This window comes from Diceros bicornis, chromosome 31 (assembly GCF_020826845.1).
Source record: "Diceros bicornis minor isolate mBicDic1 chromosome 31, mDicBic1.mat.cur, whole genome shotgun sequence".
NCBI lineage: Eukaryota > Metazoa > Chordata > Mammalia > Perissodactyla > Rhinocerotidae > Diceros > Diceros bicornis.
The window spans coordinates 6773152-6790457 of record NC_080770.1 but is presented as its reverse complement, the minus strand read 5'-3'; the positions used below and the strand labels follow the sequence as shown (position 1 = coordinate 6790457).

General features: G+C 53.2%; 2 protein-coding genes across 2 annotated transcripts; one reads left to right on the top strand and one right to left on the bottom strand.

Annotated features, from left to right (window-relative positions):
- Window positions 1-228: 228 nt before the first annotated feature.
- On the bottom strand, window positions 229-3378 carry CCDC87 (coiled-coil domain containing 87). Its single transcript, XM_058527361.1, has one exon. It carries the CDS (start codon window positions 3327-3329, stop codon window positions 753-755), a length of 2577 nt encoding a protein of 858 aa, XP_058383344.1. The 5' UTR covers window positions 3330-3378; the 3' UTR covers window positions 229-752.
- A 99-nt stretch (window positions 3379-3477) lies between these two features.
- CCS (copper chaperone for superoxide dismutase) lies at window positions 3478-16166 on the top strand. The gene is made up of 8 exons (XM_058526316.1): window positions 3478-3627; window positions 3957-4029; window positions 9648-9785; window positions 9995-10172; window positions 10753-10813; window positions 15484-15561; window positions 15633-15736; window positions 15842-16166. Exons 1-8 carry the CDS (start codon window positions 3589-3591, stop codon window positions 15993-15995), a joined length of 825 nt encoding a protein of 274 aa, XP_058382299.1. The 5' UTR covers window positions 3478-3588; the 3' UTR covers window positions 15996-16166.
- The last annotated feature ends 1140 nt before the right edge of the window (window positions 16167-17306 follow it).

Sequence of the window (17306 nt, the reverse complement as noted above, 5' to 3'; positions counted from 1 at the left end):
TTCTGTGCTTACAGAAACTGGTGAAAATTTAATAAATATTTTCAGTTCTACCAACAATACGCTGGAACTGGAAGGAGCTACAACCTGGACCCAAGCCCTGCATCTGACCTTCAGTGGTCCAGGTGCAGAGTGTTTAGGTAATTTGCCCAAGGTTACACAGCCAGGATCTGAAGCCACATCTACTAACTCCACAGTGCTTTTTTTTTTTTTTTTTTCTTCTTGGCTTGAGGAAGATTTGCCCTGAGCTAACATCTGTGTTTAGGTCCGTGCCTGGGAACTGAACCCGGGCTCCCAAAGTGGAAAGCACTGAACTTAACCACTAGGCCATGGGGCTGGGCCCCACAGCCCTAGCTCTTAATCATTATGCCATAGAGCCTCTTGATTTGGGGCTCTAATCAGCCAATTTAATGTAGCATGACAGAAACGCTGAGGTGTTCCCAAGGTGATGGTTTGCTTCTGTCTGACATTTCCTGTTACAATGAACTCCAAGGGACGATCTCAGTTCTTTTGATATATGAGACTTTGGCTGTATTGCGCATGGCTTGACACAAATGGGAACACTGGGCTTGGGGATTCTTTTACGAGAGCTTCATGGTCAAAATAAAGTGTTCATCTCAGTCCCTCGGTAGTCAGAAACACAATGTTCCTGAACCGTGCAGGCCTAGATATTTCTTCTTCCAAAGCAGTCAAGAGGTCTGGATGAGCTGCTGGGTGTTTGGGGGTGAGGGGGGATCTGAGGGCACTTGGCCTGATCAAAGCGTATTGGGAGTATTCTCAGGAGCTATTAAAGGCTGGCCGCTGAACCTCCTGAATACGGCCGACTGGTGGGAGGCCTTCTGGGCCTGGACCAGGTGGCGGACCCGTCGTCGCTGCTGCAGCCAGTAGAGCATCTCCACTTTGTCGCGCTTCATCTTGTCCAAGTAGTGCCGCCCCTTGAAGGTCACTGGCTCGCCGAAGATTAACTCAATCTCCTTCAGGAGGGAAGCCAAAGGAGCCTCCACTAGATGGAGCTTCCTGTGTAGACAGCTGCGGACCTGATTCTCCTCCAGGAAGCTACTCAGACCCAGGTGAGTCTTTTGGAAGAAGCGGTTGGGGTCAGAGGCTTGTCGCTCAAACCACTCCAGTCTCCCCAGCAACACCTCCCGCAACTGAATGGGCCGCAGGGCCCGCTCCCAGGCACTCACCAAAGAAGGCAGCTGCCTCAGACGGGCGTTGGAGCTGTACTTGATGGCCATGTCCAGCCGGTCCTTGTCGGGGACCTCAAGCATGGACCACAGCCGCTCCAGACGCTTCTGCAGGCTCAGGATTTTGTGGGGTTCTTCCAGGAGGCTGGTCCTCTTAGTTCCTAGCCTGTGCCCCAGCACCGTGTCCCAATCCCACTCTCCTGGCACAAAGTCTGGCTCTTCATCTTCTAGCAAGGCAGGTGGGTGCGGAATCTTTAGGGACTCTCTGACAGGGGCTACAATCTCCACAGGCACCTCCTCTTCATACATTTGGAAGATGACGTGGAGGAAATCTGTCTCCTGGTTGGCGAGGTACCTGAAGTAGTCGTCCACAGACACGGTGGTTTTCCACCAGTTCATCCACGAGGCCCTGTTTGACTGCCTCTCCAAGCTTTTGCTTGCTTGGAGTGATGTGAGCGAGACCATCCTATCAGGGTTGGACTGTAAAGTGTTTGCTCTCTGGGAATAAAGTCCAGCCAGGTTCGGGTTGACGATGCGATATTGTTTTTCTTGACGTAGAAAGGCTGAGGTCAGGAAGGTTGACCAGTCTTTATCGGCTGCAGGCTCAACCAGCGGTCCCCGGTTAAAAGACAAGTGGTCAGTAGAGACACGGCTCATCAACTCCTTGTAGACTTCCCTGATGCTACTGCCAACGAAGCGATCAATATCCATTTCCTCGATAAGTTTGGGTTCCAGTTCACCAACCAGGTGGTTGTATAGGACTCCTGCCCCCTCAACGTGGAAGGAGTCCAAAAAGTTTCTCTCAGAGACCCGGACAGCAGCTGCCTGGACCACGACCTGATTTCTTAGCTTCAGAGTAACAGTCGCTGGCTGTGGGTGAAGTGGAGGGGAGTTAGGGGACTGGGGGCCCGACTGCCCAGAGGCTTCTTCCTCCTCGAGGCCCTTCAACATTTTCTGCAGCTCTTCCACGCGATGTGCTGCAGCTGGACGGCGAGTCAGGGCCCCCAGGAGTGGGGGCAGGCCTGAGTCCAGCGGTGAGCAGCGAGTCCGCTCCAATTTCAAGTTCTTCGTCATCTGCTTCAGGTCCTCAGCCACCGTGTCCCCTGCCAGCTCTGGTTTGCTCTCTGCAACCAGGACCAACGGGGTTAAGGGGCGAGGGGGGAGCAGAGGAAGACCCAACTCATCTGCTAGCTTCCACCCCTCACGCAAAGAGGGCAAGGACTGGCCCCTCCGGGGCTGGGAGTAGAAGGGCAAGTGGGAGGTGGGGGGAGCCTCGCTGGAGGGAGCCTGAGAGTACCTCACAAACTGTGGGGAACTGAAGTCGCTTTCTCTCCTCTTTTGCATGGAGGTCAGCCAGCGGACAGGCTTTGTCGTCTTCAGCTGGGGTATAGACTTCAATTCCTTCACTGGATCCGATCCAGGCTCACTGAGAAACTCCGGCGGGCGGCTGAGTTGGATGAGATAGTTCAGGTTGAGGCCGGAGCACGGCACTTGGGTGAAGCCGGTGCTGTGATGCCATAAGGTTGGGGAGAGCTTGAAAGCCACGGTCGGGTGGTGGGGACGCAGTCTGTGCACGCCGCCCTGGGCCTGCTCCGCCTTCAGCAGCGCGCGGAAGTCGGCGAGCAGGCCACGGTAGACCTCGGGGCTGGTGAGGAAGACCGTGCAGTCCCTGGCGAGGCTGGCGGCCAACCGGGTGAGCGTGGCGGATTCCGTGAAGACAGCTGCGGGGGTCGACATGGTCTTCAGCAGGTGCAGGTAGCGTAAGAAGAGCTGCTCGCTGCTGAGCAGCACGTAGACCTGGAGCCGCTTCCGCAGCCTCTGGTTGTTCAAGTGGCTCAGACTAGGTTCGGGGGGAGGCTCCCGCCAGCTGCACTTTAGCTCGTCCAGGATGACCTCGGTGAAACGGAGTCGGCCCTCGGGAGGCAGCCGCGCCGCCAGCCCGCTGCTGGCCAGCCGTTCGGCCACCTGGCGGCACAGCGACGCCGCCGTCAGCCGCGAGACCGGCAGGGGCAGCAGCAACGGGACCTCCTGCGGGAGGGGCTTCTGAGACTCTGGGCGCGTCGCCCTGCGGGGGAAGAGCGATAGCGGACGCAGCAACCGGTGGTAAAACCGCTGGAGCTCTGGCTCCGGTTTATACGGCTCCATCTCAGCGCTGGTGGCGCCGGCGGTCCCAGCAGAGGCGCTCAAGCGGTTACTAAGGCAACCAGGGGTCGACGGCCCGAGTGCGCCTGCGCGTCCCGTGCTCCCAACCCCGCGTCCGTTGGGGGCGGGGCCTTGCGTGCGCGCGCACCAGGAGGCGGGGCAAAGTGTGGCTTCTGAGGGTCTGGTTTCTTGCGGCGCTCCTCCGGCCTTGCGCTTCGCGGCCCGAGGAGTTCGGGTCTTCCGGCCGGTGACTGGGTCCAGGATGGCGTCGGACTCGGGGGACAGCGGGACCGCCTGCACGGTGAGGGTCGAGGCCTCGTGTGGGAGCCTCGCCGGGCGGAGAGCCCCAGCCGCTGGGGTGCTCGTCAACTTGGGAAGCCGGGAAGAAGTGGGCACCCAGGGCGGGGCCTGGGGCCGGGGCGTGCAAGTGGGGTGCGAGAGTAGCAGGGCCCCTGGCGTTAATGTTGAGGCGTCTGGAATGATCGTGAGTGATAATGAAGAAGGCGCTTGAGGAGGGGTCACGTGAGGTGTTTCCCCAGGTCTTTGGGGTGGTCATAGGGGAGATGGTGCAATAGGGTCACGCAAGAGGGGTCCCCAGCTTTCATTGGCCTGCCCCTGCCGCCCTTGCAGCTGGAGTTCGCGGTGCAGATGACCTGCCAGAGCTGCGTGGACGCGGTGCGCATGTCCCTGCAAGGGGTGGCAGGTAAGAGCCAGATAAACTTTTCTGCGGATAGTCCGAAGGCCTCGGGGAGGGGCAGGCAAATCTTTTAGACCAACCCTACTCCTATTTTACAGATGCAGAAATTGAGACTCAGAGAGAGGAAGGAATGTTCTCAGAGTCACACAGAGACCCAGAGGCAGAGCCTAGAGTACTGGTCTCAGCCTGCCCTGCCAGAGCTCTCTACTGGCTCTAACTGCCTGTCCTGGTGTCTTAAACTTCAGGGGCCTGGAGAGTGAGGAGCAAGCCGAGTATGGCCCCACCTACAGAGGGAGACCCTGGAAAACAGGCAGTTTCCCTTGCTTGGGAAACAGCTTAGTCTTGACAAAGCAAACGGCAGCCCTGGCCGAGTTCCATGCTAAGCGGCTCCTGATTCTTATCCAGCTGGCTGGTCTGGAGGTGACCCGGCACAGTTGGAAAGATCTGAGAAGGCAGAGCCACAAGCATGGCACTGGGAGCTGCCTTCCTTTGATTCTGTTAAATGTTCCTCCAGTCATTCAGCAGGTGTGGACCAGACGCTGGGGGCTTTTTAGGGAGAGGCGTTCACAAGTGTTTCAGGCACAGACTCTGTCCTCAGGTAAAGACGAGCATGCAAGCATTGCTCTTGGAAGAGCAGTTCTGGGAGAAGATGAGATGAGATGGGTTCTGAGGCTGGGACAGTGGTGACACTTGGCTCTGTATAGGGGAGCAGTGTGTCATAGTGGTTAGGGGTATGTGCTCTAGAGTCAGACTGTTAGGGTTCAGATCCCCTCTTTGCCACTTTATGGCACCAAAATGTCATGCATGTTGCATTTGGTGTCTCCATTTTTTCAGCATTTAAGTGGATATGATAATGGAAGCTACTCTGGAGGATAGTCGTGAAGAGTAAATTAGTTAATACATGTAAAGCACTTTAGAAAAGTCTTGTGCGAGCTGTCCTGCAGGTTGCAGGTGCTAGGAGCGTGGGCGCGCAGAGTCCAGGACGGAATGCTGCTGTGCAACCGCCAGTGGGAGGGGAACAGCTGGCCGGAGCGCCCCTTCAGCGCTTAAAATATTCAAAAGAAAGAAAGAGATGAGGAGGGGAGGGGAGGGGAGGTCTTTAGCATGCAGCGAGAGCCCGCTAAATCTTAGAAATTATGAGAGGAAGGGCTTCCAGAGGGGAGAGAAGGGGAGAGGAAGGAGGGCAGAGGAGAGGAAGGAGGGGAGGGAAGGTCTCTAGGGAATGGTGAGAGCCCACTAAATCTCAAGAATTATGAGAGGAAGGTTTACAGGTGGTAATGTGGTTGGGCGGAGGCATGAGGGGGACAGATCTTGAAGCTGGGTTTGTTTGGGATGGTGGGTGAGGTCTGAGGAGATTGAGCCATTCCTCTGAGAGTGGAGTGTTCTGACCAAAGCCTTCCAGGATGTTGGGCTCTCCACTTCCTGTAAAACATTCTTGTTGGGAGAGCAAACAGCTGGACTTCCTGTCAGACCCAGGGCAGTTTTTGCCCTCAGCAGGTTTCTTAGGCACAGTTAAAGACTTCTGGTGACTCTAGGTTTTCTGGTCTGGGTCATTGGAACCAGCTTGGCTTTCTCTGGGGCTGTGAGGGAAGTTGCAGGGAGAGAGAGAGAGAAAGAGAGACAGATTGATCGATTGATTGATTTGCCCTCTCCTAGAGGCCTGGGCCTCTGGGGAAGAGGGCTCTGCTTTCCTCTTGGGAGTAAGTGGGAGGAGCTCCCAGCCCAAAGCTCACTTTCTTGAACCCTTGTCACACAACCTAGAGTTCCCTGTGGCCTTATCTTTTCTCCCTCCCTGGGCTCTGAGCTAAACAAAGGCTGGCCTGGCCATGGTCCACAGCACTAGCCAAACCGAACTGCTGTTCAGCTGGGGAGCCAGCCTTCTTGGTTCAGACTCAGCTCAAGAGTTGAGGAAGTGCATAGTTACAAGGAGCTTCCCGCTTGGGGCCCTCCCACTTCAGGAGCAGAGAATCAAATCTTCTTAGGAGACCCCAGAGCAGGAACCCACCTGTGCCAAAGCCAGTACATCAGAAAGTCTTATCTGCTGTCTGTCTAAAACATACTCAGAATCCAGCCTCTCTTTTTCCATACTTCAGCCCTCACACCAATTCAAGCCACCTCACCTCTCCCCGACCCACCCAGGGACCTCACCATTGGGCTCCCTATTGCCTCTGTTGCCCCCTCCAATAGCTTTTCCATATAAAGGCTGGAGTAATTTTAAAATCATATATCAGATGTCACTCCACTGCTTGAAATCCTCTAGTAGTAATAATGTTGAGAGCTCCTCATGGGCCAAGTTCTGTGCTATATATGAGATAACCCGTTTAAGCTTTCAGTAACCCTCTGAAGTAGGTAGTATTATTATCTCCATTTGCAGGTGAAGAAACTGAATAGAAAACTCAACAGAAAAGTTGAGTAACTTGTCTAAGGACCACACAGCTAGTATGTGGCAGACTCAGGACAGAGTCCATGCGCTCAACCACTACATTCCATGGCCTCTCCCAATGGCCTCCCATTGCATTAAAGTTAAAACCCAAATTCTTCGCTGTTGCCTACAGGACTTTGCTTGATTGGTCTCCACCTATAGGTTCGTATCTTACTATTCTCTTGACTCTCAGCTCCAGCCAGGCTGGCCTTCTTTTCTCTTCTTAGAACACGTCAATGTCGTTTCTGCCTCAAGATCTTTGCCCATGCTGTTCCTTCTGCTGGAATGCCCTTCCCTGACTACATTTAGGCCTTTGCTTAAAGGCTCAGAGAGACTTCCTTGACCAGCCTGTCTAAGAGGCTCGCTCCCCGAGTTGTTCCCAACACCTGTTTCATTGATCACACTTTTCACTATCTGAATCTCTCTTGTGTGTTTTTTTGATATCCATATCCCCGCACTGGAACGCGTGCTCTTCGTGGGCCAGAGATGTTGCTGACTTGTTGCTTGCTATATCCGCACTGCCTGGAACGTGGCACATGATAGGTGCTTCGTGTATATTTGTTAAATGAAAGGATAGGCAAGTTCATAACCAAAACCTCTTGCACTGCATGCTTATCTGAGCCCTGGGAACCACAGACAATCAATCCTTTAGGGCCCAACCCTACTTCCTGTGGGGTGAGGGGACCAAGCATCAGTTCTGGGGTTGGACAGGCTGCCTTCTGAGCTTTGTGACCTCGAGCCAGTTGTGTAACCCTCTAGCCTCGTTTCCTCACCTGCCAGATGAGGACAGTATCACCATCCTGATGTGTGCAAAGCTGAGCGCACAGTTCTTGGCATACCATGGAGGCTCAGGCCTCAAGAGTTCTCTGCCATCCTCACTATGTTCCCTTTGCAGCCATTGGCACCTCTGGGTGGACCCAGAGCTCCAAGGCTTCACAGGTGGCCAGGTGGCCCAGGATGAGATGTTGTGTGAAGTGAGGGGCAGTTTGGTTGTTTGGAGGGTTTTCTTCTCACAGAATCGCCCTGTGCTCGCAGGGGAAGAAATGGGTATGTCTATCTCATCTCTTACAAATGGTGCCCCTCCCCCAACAGTGTCACCAATGCCGCAGGGGATCTGAAGAAGCAAGCCGATGAGACCTTTTATAACCACAGACTAAACATTCCTGTCTCTCAGTGCTACCTCCTCCCAGTAGCAGGTCCCAGTTTTGCCTCCTTTGAGCTGGAAGGACTCTGAACAGCTGAGGCGCCTTGTCTATACCCGGGGGTTGTTATTCCTGTCTCTGCCTGATGGTTGATCCAGGCGTAGTCTGGGTTTTCCCGCAGCCTGTGGGCTCCCTGAGGACGAGGGTGGGTGCTTTTCCTGACTCTGGCCTCCTCCATGCCCAGCGCACATTTGTTACAAGAATACAGAGGAGGGAAACCAAGGATGAAGGACACGCCAACAGTCAGCGTAGCCTTCGGTTCATGGAGCGCTAGCTCAAGGGAGCGTGAAATGCCTCGTGTAACCTGTGCCTTCTGGGCTGCCCACGGCTCCCCAGGTTTACCCACAGAGCAATGAACACACTAAGATCAAAGCAGAGTGATATAAGCCCTGCAGATGAGAGCAGCGTTATAGGTCCCAACCCATCCCCTGTGCACTGGCTAAGGATTCAAAAATTCTCTTAAAAGGCTTGGGAGCCCCGAACATCTGAATGAAAGAGAAGCCCCTTCTCTTCCTTCTCTGAGTTGGTTCGATGGCCCTCAAAGCTGAACATGTGTCAGAATCATCCCACAGGCTGTGTACACACAGGGGTGACCTCAGGAATTTGGAAGGCAATTGAGACACACTGACTTTTGAACTTGACCCTTGTGGACCACACAGAGCTCCTGCCTTCACAGAGGGTTATAATCACTGTAGCATGAGTTACTCAGGGGAAGTGGGAGCCTTACAAGAGGACAGAATTGGGGGTCCCCACCCAGCCTGGAGGCTAGGGGGCTGCTTCTCAGGGTGAGCAGTGTCCAGGTGAAGTGCTCTGGCTCAGAGCTAGGCTGCCTGGGATGAATTTGTTCCACAATTCACTACAGTGTGACTTTAAGCAAGTTCCTTAATCTCTCTGTGCCTCAGTTTTCTCATCTGTGATGTAGGGATAATAGTACCCAACTCACAGAGTTACTTGAGTATCTAATGAGTTAATACAAGGTAAGCACAAAAAAGCCCATAGTGTGAGTACATGTCAGCTCTCATGATGATGGGGATAGGCCCCCCTTTTTTTATGTATGTACCAGCTTTACTGAGACATAATTCATATATCATAAAATTCACCCAGTTAAAGTATAGAATTCAGTGGTTTTTAGTATATTCATAGAGTTGTGCTGCTATCATCGCTATCAATTTTACATCTTGTCACCCCATGGAGAAATTATATGCTTTAGCTATCACCGTCCTATTGTCCCACTTCTTCATTTGCTTTCTGTCTCTAGATTTACCTATTCTGGACATTTCATCCAGAGTGGCATCATCTATTATGTGGTCTTTTGTGACTGGCTTTCACTTAACATAGTGCTTTCCAGGTTCATCCATGTTGTGGCATGTGTCAGTGCTTCATGCCTTTTTATGGCTGAGTAGTATTCCGTTGTACAGATACACATTTTGTTTTTCCATTCATCAGTTGATGGGCATCACGTTTTGGCTGTCCTGAATAATGTGGCTATTGATAGCCCATTTTTATAAAAACTTTTTTTTTTTTTGCTGAGGAAGGTTAGCCTTGTGCTAACATCGGTGCCAGTCTTCCTCCACTTTATATGTCAGTTGCCGCCACAGCTTGGCTGACAAGTGGTATACGTCCACGCCCAGGATCCAAACCTGCATACCCCGGGCCACTGAAGCGGAGCACGCCAACTTAACCACTACGCCACGGGACCAGCCCCATAAAAACATTTTTAAAGAATTATCTGTTTCAAAAGTTATAAATAACGCGTGGCACGTAATAAGAACTCACAGCAATCCTAGGGGTGAGGTGGCATTATCCCTACTTTATCTGTAAAGAAACAGACCCAGGGAAATTAAGAACCTCACAGCTAGAAGGCAGCTTCCGAGCTTGCCTCTGGCTGTGGGAAGGTTGGTAAAGATAGGGATGGGGAATTGCTGTCTGTTTCTCTCTTCTCTGCTCCCAGCACAGGGGTGCCAGCCCTCTGCTGCCCTCTGTCCCCTCCCTCCTCCTAGGTGTCCAGAGTGTGGAGGTGCAGCTGGAGAACCAGATGGTCGTGGTGCAGACCACCCTGCCCAGCCAGAAGGTGCAGGCCCTCCTTGAAGGCACGGGGCGGCAGGCAGTACTCAAGGGCATGGGCAGTGGCCTGTTGCGTGAGTAACCACTACGGCCTTGGCCTCTCTGGGAGGGAGGTGGGCTGAGGCTGCTACAAATCTAACCATAGGATTTTGGAGCTTTGGGTTGGAGTGGCTTTGGGGAAGGCGTGGAAGTTATGTGGGGCTCTCCACGCCCCTCCTGAGCTGATGAAGGGAGTGAGGCTGGGTGAGGTAGCGAGCCAGCCTGGGTGTCTGATACCTTGCAGAGAATCTGGGGGCAGCAGTGGCCATTCTGGGGGGGCCTGGCCCCGTGCAGGGGGTGGTGCGCTTCCTACAGCTGACCCCAGAGTGCTGCCTCATCGAGGGGACCATTGATGGCCTGGAACCTGGGCCGCATGGGCTCCACGTCCATCAGTTTGGGGACCTCACAAGGAACTGCAACAGGTAAATCGCCTCTGACTTCCCTTGTAGCATTCTTATCCCTCCAGTTGTGTCCCCACTATGTGCAGGGGCCTCTATTCAGCTCTTTACATACACACTCACACTTGGTTCTCACAAGTACCCTGTGAGGCACATAGACACAGGCCCAGTCTGCAGATGAGGAAACTGAGGCTCAAAGAGGTTAATGACTTGTTAAAGGCCCCAGAGCATGTAAATGGTAGAGTGGAAATTTGAACCAAAATCTGACCTTGATGCTCCTGCTCGTAGCCGCCTTACTGCCTCTGAGATGGAAGGTGACTGCTGGACACGGGAAGAGCAGGTCCCCGTGTCATGCTGTTTGTCACACTGTGATGCAATTAGTTGTTTACTCATCTCTGTCTCCCCTGGAAGCTTATTGAGGGCTGGACCCATGTCCAATTCTTCTTAGTGCCCTCAATCCAAAGCCTGGCACAGAGTGGGCCTGTTTGTTGAATGAATGAATAAATGACTGAATGAGTGAAACAAGTGTACTTTAAGTAAGAGGATGGATCACCTGACCTGTAAGCTGCTGTTTCGCTGACCACTGGCTACCTTTTCTTCTTAGCTGTGGGGACCACTTTAACCCTGATGGAATGTCTCATGGGGGCCCCCAGGACTCTGACCGGGTAAGTGTCCGTCTGAGTGAGGTCTGGGCTGAGAGAGAACCCAGGGTCTCAGAGATAGGGCAGGCAGCTCTTGGGGCCTTAGAGTGGGATTCCTTTCTTTTGTATCTATTTATTTATTTTTTTTGTGGGTGAGGAAGATCAGCCCTGAGCTAACGTCCATGCTAATCTTCCTCTTTTTGCTGAGGAAGACCGGCTCTGAGCTAACATCCATTGCCAATCCTTCTCCTTTTTTTTTGTCCCCCAAAGGCCCAGTAGATAGTTGTACGTCATAGTTGCACATCCTTCTAGTTGCTGTATGTGGGACACGGCCTCAGCGTGGCCGGAGAAGCGGTGCGTCGGTGCGCACCTGGGATCCAAACCCGGGCCACCAGCAGCGGAGCGCGCGCACTTAACCGCTAAGCCATGGGGCCGGCCCTGGGATTCCTTTCTGGTGGAGTCTCTTCTCCTCACTTTATCTGGTTCAGTTTAGAACATTTATTGACACTTTCTGTGACCAAGGCCTGCCCTTTGGGAGCCCACAGTCCCGTGAGAGAGGCCACTGAGGACTCCGTGGTTGCAGGGCAGTGAAGTAATCCTTTCAGGAGCCTGTAGGAGGCCTGGGAGCCCAGAGCAGGCACCGGATCCAGCCTGAGGAGCATGGGCAGTGGGAGAAAGCTTCCTGGAGGTTTTCCCTAAACTGAAAAGGCCATTCCTGGTCCTGGAGTTTCGTTTTTCACCAGAGAATTGTTTCCCTAATGGCAGTGAGTCACATCCTGCCTTATTGATTTTTGCCTTATCTGAGTACTACTTGTTCTGTTAGTTACTCGATATTTTGATCTAAATTGACTCATTTTTTTCCTTAGGCAAATTTAGTTATTTTTGACATTTTAATCGATCACAGAAGGTTTCAAACTTATTCTAAAGTCAAGAAACTAGTGTCCTGAACCCCCATGTCCATTTCGCCCAGCTTTTTTTTTTTTTTTTTGGTGAAGAAGATTAGCTCTGAGCTAACATCCGTGCCCATCTTCCTCTACTTTATATGTGGGACGCCTGCCACAGCGTGGCTTGCTAAGTGATACTTAGGTCCGTGCCTGGGATCTGAACCCGCGAACCTGGGGCTGCCAAAGTGGAGCACGTGAACTTAACCACTACACCACTGGGCCAGCCCCCATTTCACCCAGCTTTAACAGTTACCACCTCATGGCCAGTCCCGTTTCATCTGTACTCCCTGCCCTTCTTCACCATTATTTTAAAGCAAATTAAGACACCATTTCATGTGATTAAGGTAGATTTATTTCTGACAAGAAACTTGAGGGGCCGGCCCCATGGTGTAGTGGTTAAGTGTGCACGCTCCGCTGCTGGTGGCCCGGGTTCGGATCCTGGGTGCGCACCGACACACCGCTTGTCAGGCCATGCTGTGGCGGCGTCCCATATAAAGTGGAAGAAGATGGGCACAGATGTTAGCCCAGGGCCAGTCTGCCTCAGCAAAAAGAGGAGGATTGGCATGGATGTTAGCTCAGGGCTGATCTTCCTCACAAAAAAAGAAACTTGATATTGCCACAGAGAATGGAAAACCAGTACTTCCAGCCATAAGAGGAGGATCATTGTAAAAATAAATCAATGCAGGCGTAAAAAGGGTTGTTAGAGTCCCGCTGGAGCCTGAGGCCCGCTGTATCTTTGTTAAAGTGATTAGCCAGTGTTAGAGGTGTTAGAGAACTGTTAACACCAAACTGAAACTTCGTCATCCCAGGAAGATTGCCTTCTCTCTCGGTGATTTAATGTTTCCTAATGCACTGTCGACACACACCTAATACCATCTCCCCCACTTTGGTGGTATGTGTTCCTCCTACTTGGAGATTCAGTATGAGGGCAGGCCCTGGGGTTCCTGGTCCTGGGAACTGGCGACTTCTCTTTACGCCCTCCCAGGACTCTCAGGCTTCCTTGGTTTTTATTTTCTATCTTGATGAAAGTTTGCAACTTTCCGCCACAAAACCAATGAAAACGTGGTATGTGTTTCTTAATTCCTGTAACTGATTTTTTGGACTTTTGACAACTCTGTCACATTTCTAATGGTCAGAAGTTTTTACTACCCCCCGCCTCCTGCCCCTGAGAAGTTAGAGTGGCCTTTCTGTCATGGCATATTTGCACAGTGCCACACTTGTGTTCAGGGTATCAGTTATCTATTGCTGTGAATCAGATTACTCCAAACTTAGAGGTTTAGAACAACAAGCATATATCATCTCACACTTTCTCTGGGGCAGGAGTCTGGGCACAGCTTAGCTGCCGGCCTCTGGCTTAGGGTCTCTCACAGGCTGCAGTCAAGGTGTTGGCTGGGCCTGCAGCCATCTCAGGGCTCAACGTGGGGAGGATCTGCTCACTCTTGTTGCTGTTGGCAGGCCTCAGGGCCTCCCTGGCTGTTGGCCAGAGACATCAGTCCTTTGTCACGTGGGCCTCTCCCTTGGGCAGCTCACAACACAGCAGCTGGCTTCCCTGAGAGCGAGTCACTGAGAGAGGGAGAGAGGGCATCCAAGACTGAAGCTACACTCTTTTGTAACCTAATCATGGAAATGACACTAGGTCCAGCCCACACTCAGTGGGGGAGCACACAAGGGTGTGAATACGGGGCGGTGCGTCTTAGAGTCTGTCTTCTTGAGCCTTGAAAGACGCTAAGCAGGAATTAGGCAGGTGAAGAACCGGAGAGCGGGAATGTCAGGCTCAGCAGAGGAAGCTCCATAGGCAAAGCCCTCAAGGCATGAACCAGCAAAGAGTATCTGGAAACTGGCAGCCCTGTGTCTCTTATGAAGTAGAGGTTTCTGAAGGGCAAGAGACAGCCTCTCGACCTGTGCCTTGGACCAGGCCCCTCTCAGGCAGGGAATCAGAAGGGGCTGGAGCCAGCTGCTCTCTTGTACCCAAGCCCTTGATATAGACAGAGGAAGACTTGAGCAAAAGCTGTGTGGCCAAGGCCACCATGGTGACCAGCAAGTTTCTTTTGGATTTCAGCTCTGGTTTTGCCCAGATGGGAAATGAATTCAGTGTGGGAATTTATATCCAAGCCTGGTTGTCCCTCTGCCTGTCTCCTAACTGGTCTCTTAGCTTCCTTCCCTTCCCATCCCCCTCCAATTCTTTCTTTTCACATGCTGTACTAGAGGGATTGCTGCAAAGCAAGGAGTAACCATGTCATGCCCCTGCCTGAAACCCTTCTTGGCTCCCCAGTGCCCGAGGGTACAGGGCCTGTCCGGCTGCTTGGTGTGACATTCAAGGCCACCCAGCCCAGTTCCACTCACCGTGTGCAGGGGAGGGACTGGAAACGCTGCCTCTCCCGAGCCCCTGCTGCTGGGTCATGCCTCAGAGCCACACTGCCAGGCTGCTTGCTCCCTCAGCCTAGTCCTGAAAACGCTCCTCAAGGCTGTGTATCATGGCGCCCCCTTCTTGAACTTTCTACCATAAAAGCCCCCAACACAGGGCGTAACAAAAAGTGCCAGGTATAAGCAGCAGATGTGTCTCTGGAAAACAAGATAAAGCAGAAGTGGCTCTTCTTGCCGCTTATCAGCTTCATCACACAGAGACATGCTTTGTGACTGTGCTTTGCAGCGAGGCCATGTGTACCAGCCCACACTGGCACAGCCACTGGATTTTGCCCAAAGTGTCAGGTTGGGGTCAATTTATTTGCACAGACATGGGTCTCTGACTCACCAGTAAGGTCTTGTCACCAGAAAACACACTCCCTGTTGTACTGACCCTGTGTTTTGTAATCACTAGTCTGTTCCACCTCTGGCTCCCCGCCGTGCTGCGAACCTCTTGAGGGTGGTGACCACATGTGCACCCCACCCATGCCTGGCAGAGGGTGTCTGATGTAGGAGGTGCTCAGTAGATGTGTTATGACATTTTCATTATCTCCAAGGGAGAAGGTGGGCAGAGACAGCTTCTGGGGGGCAGCACAGGCCCTTTGCCCCTTGTGTTTCTTCTCTCTGCTCTTGGAGGCTGGACATCAGGGAAGGGATGCTGGCTGCGTCTGAGGGTCAAAAAGCCAAGCTCAGGGTCAGCCTGGTGGCGCAGCAGTTAAGTCCACACGCTCTGCTTCGGCAGCCCGGGGTTCGCAGGTTTGGATCCTGGGCGCACACCAACGCACTGCTTGTCAAGCCATGCTGTGGCGGTGTCCCATATAAAGTAGAGGAAGGTAGGCACAGGTGTTAGCCCAGGGCCAATCTTCCTCAGCAAAAAAAGAGGAGGATTGGCATTGGATGTTAGCTCAGGGCTGATCTTCCTCACAAAAAAAAAAAAAAAGCCAAGCTTGGCCAACTTAAGGCCCGGGGAACTGCAGAGGGCCAGGGGCTCATAGAGTCATCAGGAGGCTGGAGAACCGGCCTCGGAAAGAAGCAGGAACCGGGCTAGCTTCTGAGGCTGGAATGCAGGGCTGGGCAATGGCCTCGTAAGAAAAACAGTCTGGTCCAGTGGGCATGACTTTCTAGGAAGGGGGTCACTGGCTATTTTCAGAGCACTGTCATTCTGCCCAGGATTTCAGTTCCAGGGAGGGATCATCCAGTTGTCTTTCTTGTGTCCTGGGCTGTCCCTTCATCCTACCAGGCTGTACCCACAGGATGACACTGGTACTTTTGGGGAATCAGATACTGGGAAGCCAGAAGCTAGCAGCTGTGCCCCATGTGCTCCCTTCCCCCCGGGTCTCATTGCAGCACCGCGGAGACCTGGGGAATGTCCACGCTGATGCTGACGGCCGAGCCGTCTTCAGGCTAGAGGATGAGCAGCTGAAGGTAAGATGGAGAAGAAGGCGGGCACCTTTCCTAACAGGTCCACTGTCTGAGGCCGTTGTCTCCCCCTAAAGGTATGGGATGTGATTGGCCGAAGCCTGGTCATCGACGAGGGAGAAGACGACCTGGGCCGGGGCGGCCATCCGCTATCCAAAATCACGGGGAACTCAGGAGAGAGGTGAGGAATGCCGCCCCGGCAAGAGGCTGTGCTCGGCCAGCAGTGCATGTGGAACCCTCAAGGGGCCCAGACATGTGCCCACTGTGACCACACTTGCTTCCACAGGTTGGCCTGTGGCATCATCGCACGCTCCGCTGGCCTTTTCCAGAACCCCAAGCAGCTCTGCACCTGCGACGGCCTCACCATCTGGGAGGAGCGAGGCCGGCCCATTGCTGGCAAGGGACGAAGGGAGCCTGCCCAGCCGCCTGCCCACCTCTGAGCACAGCCTCAGCCTTGAGTCTGTTTCTGTCCTCCCAGCTGAGCTCCGTCCACTTGCAGAGGGAGCAGAGGGGGGCCCTGCTTGCCCAGTCCTAGGAGAACTAGGGTACCAGGTGTATACGGGCTGCTGTGATGTTCCCTTGGCAAATTAAAGTTTTATTTTCCTATGGAAGTCGGTGTTCTGTCCATGTCCCATATGCCTTAATGGGCTTGGTGAGCACAGTCCTTCTGCTGTCCTCCCTGTCAAGGGCCACTTCTTGGCTTTGGAACCAAACAAAACTGGATTCAAATCCACACACATATGAGGGCCACATCCTCCTCCTCAGGGTCACAGTGAAGGGCCACAGCAGTCATATTTCTGTTCGCGGCCTGTCCCCCTCCTCTCACTGTGACCGATTGTAACCAAAATGGACACCTGACTCAGGCAAGGCCTTGCTTTCCCCGAGAAATCAGAGCACATTCAGGCTTAGTTTCTCCCTGGGTTGGATCTGTAGCATGGGAATATGGGGACTGTGGGCGGCCCTTTTCTCCCTGCGTTATCCACTGAATGTCAGAAAAAGCCGGTCTGCTGAGGAGGAGGAGTGAGGCAGATGCACAGAGAGAACCTAGAAGTTGCTGGAGAATGCCAGAAGCTCCAGAGTCCCCCGCACCAGGCCTTTCCTGAGGCCAGCTACCTCCTGACCTGGGGGTCAAGAGACATTCTTGTATCCTCTCAATGCATCCCCCACCTTTTTAAAAATTAATCTGGCTTGAGTTGATTTCTTTACTCATACGTAAAAGCCTCTTAATTACTCTAATAAGTGAAGTGTTTGGCACGGGGCCTGGCACGTGGTAAGTTAAGGGAGCTGTGGCTGTAATTCTGAGGCCAAACGGGGCGCCTGGAGGCAGCCACAGCCAAGCTCCCCTCTCATGAGGGTGGCCGGTATCCAAGGACTAGTGTGGGTCGGGGGGTTCTGGGCCTCCCCACTCATCTGTTTTGCCCCCCACCCTTCCCCCACTGGACTGTGTCAGGCTTGCTCATCCATGATCAAGCTGCTGTTATGACACGGTGGCCTGTCAGAGTGCAGACTTTGCCCCTTACTCTGCCTGCTTGGAACCAGGCCCGTGGTTTGACAGTGAGTTGGTCTTGGCTGAGATGCACCTGGCTCTGCTCCCACTGCCCAGGCCCTGCCTGTTTTCCCTTGAGGCTGCTGGCTCTGCCTCTAGCCCGGCCCTTGGACCCTGCTCTTCCTATGCTCAGCCAAACCTACTCTGGTTGCTTTCCAGCTCCCCTTGGTTCCTGGGGAACCAAATCCTCTTAAGCCTGGAGCTC

What these genes read in the sequence shown, in the direction of transcription:
- CCS (XM_058526316.1), top strand. Translation starts at nt 3,589, where the DNA reads ATGGCGTCGGACTCGGGGGACAGCGGGACCGCCTGCACG. An exon ending in ACAGCGGGACCGCCTGCACG is followed by an intron (nt 3,628 to 3,956) that starts GTGAGGGTCGAG and finishes CCGCCCTTGCAG; the next exon opens with CTGGAGTTCGCGGTGCAGAT. An exon ending in CATGGGCAGTGGCCTGTTGC is followed by an intron (nt 9,786 to 9,994) that starts GTGAGTAACCAC and finishes GATACCTTGCAG; the next exon opens with AGAATCTGGGGGCAGCAGTG.
- CCDC87 (XM_058527361.1), bottom strand. Translation starts at nt 3,329, where the DNA reads ATGGAGCCGTATAAACCGGAGCCAGAGCTCCAGCGGTTTTACCACCGG.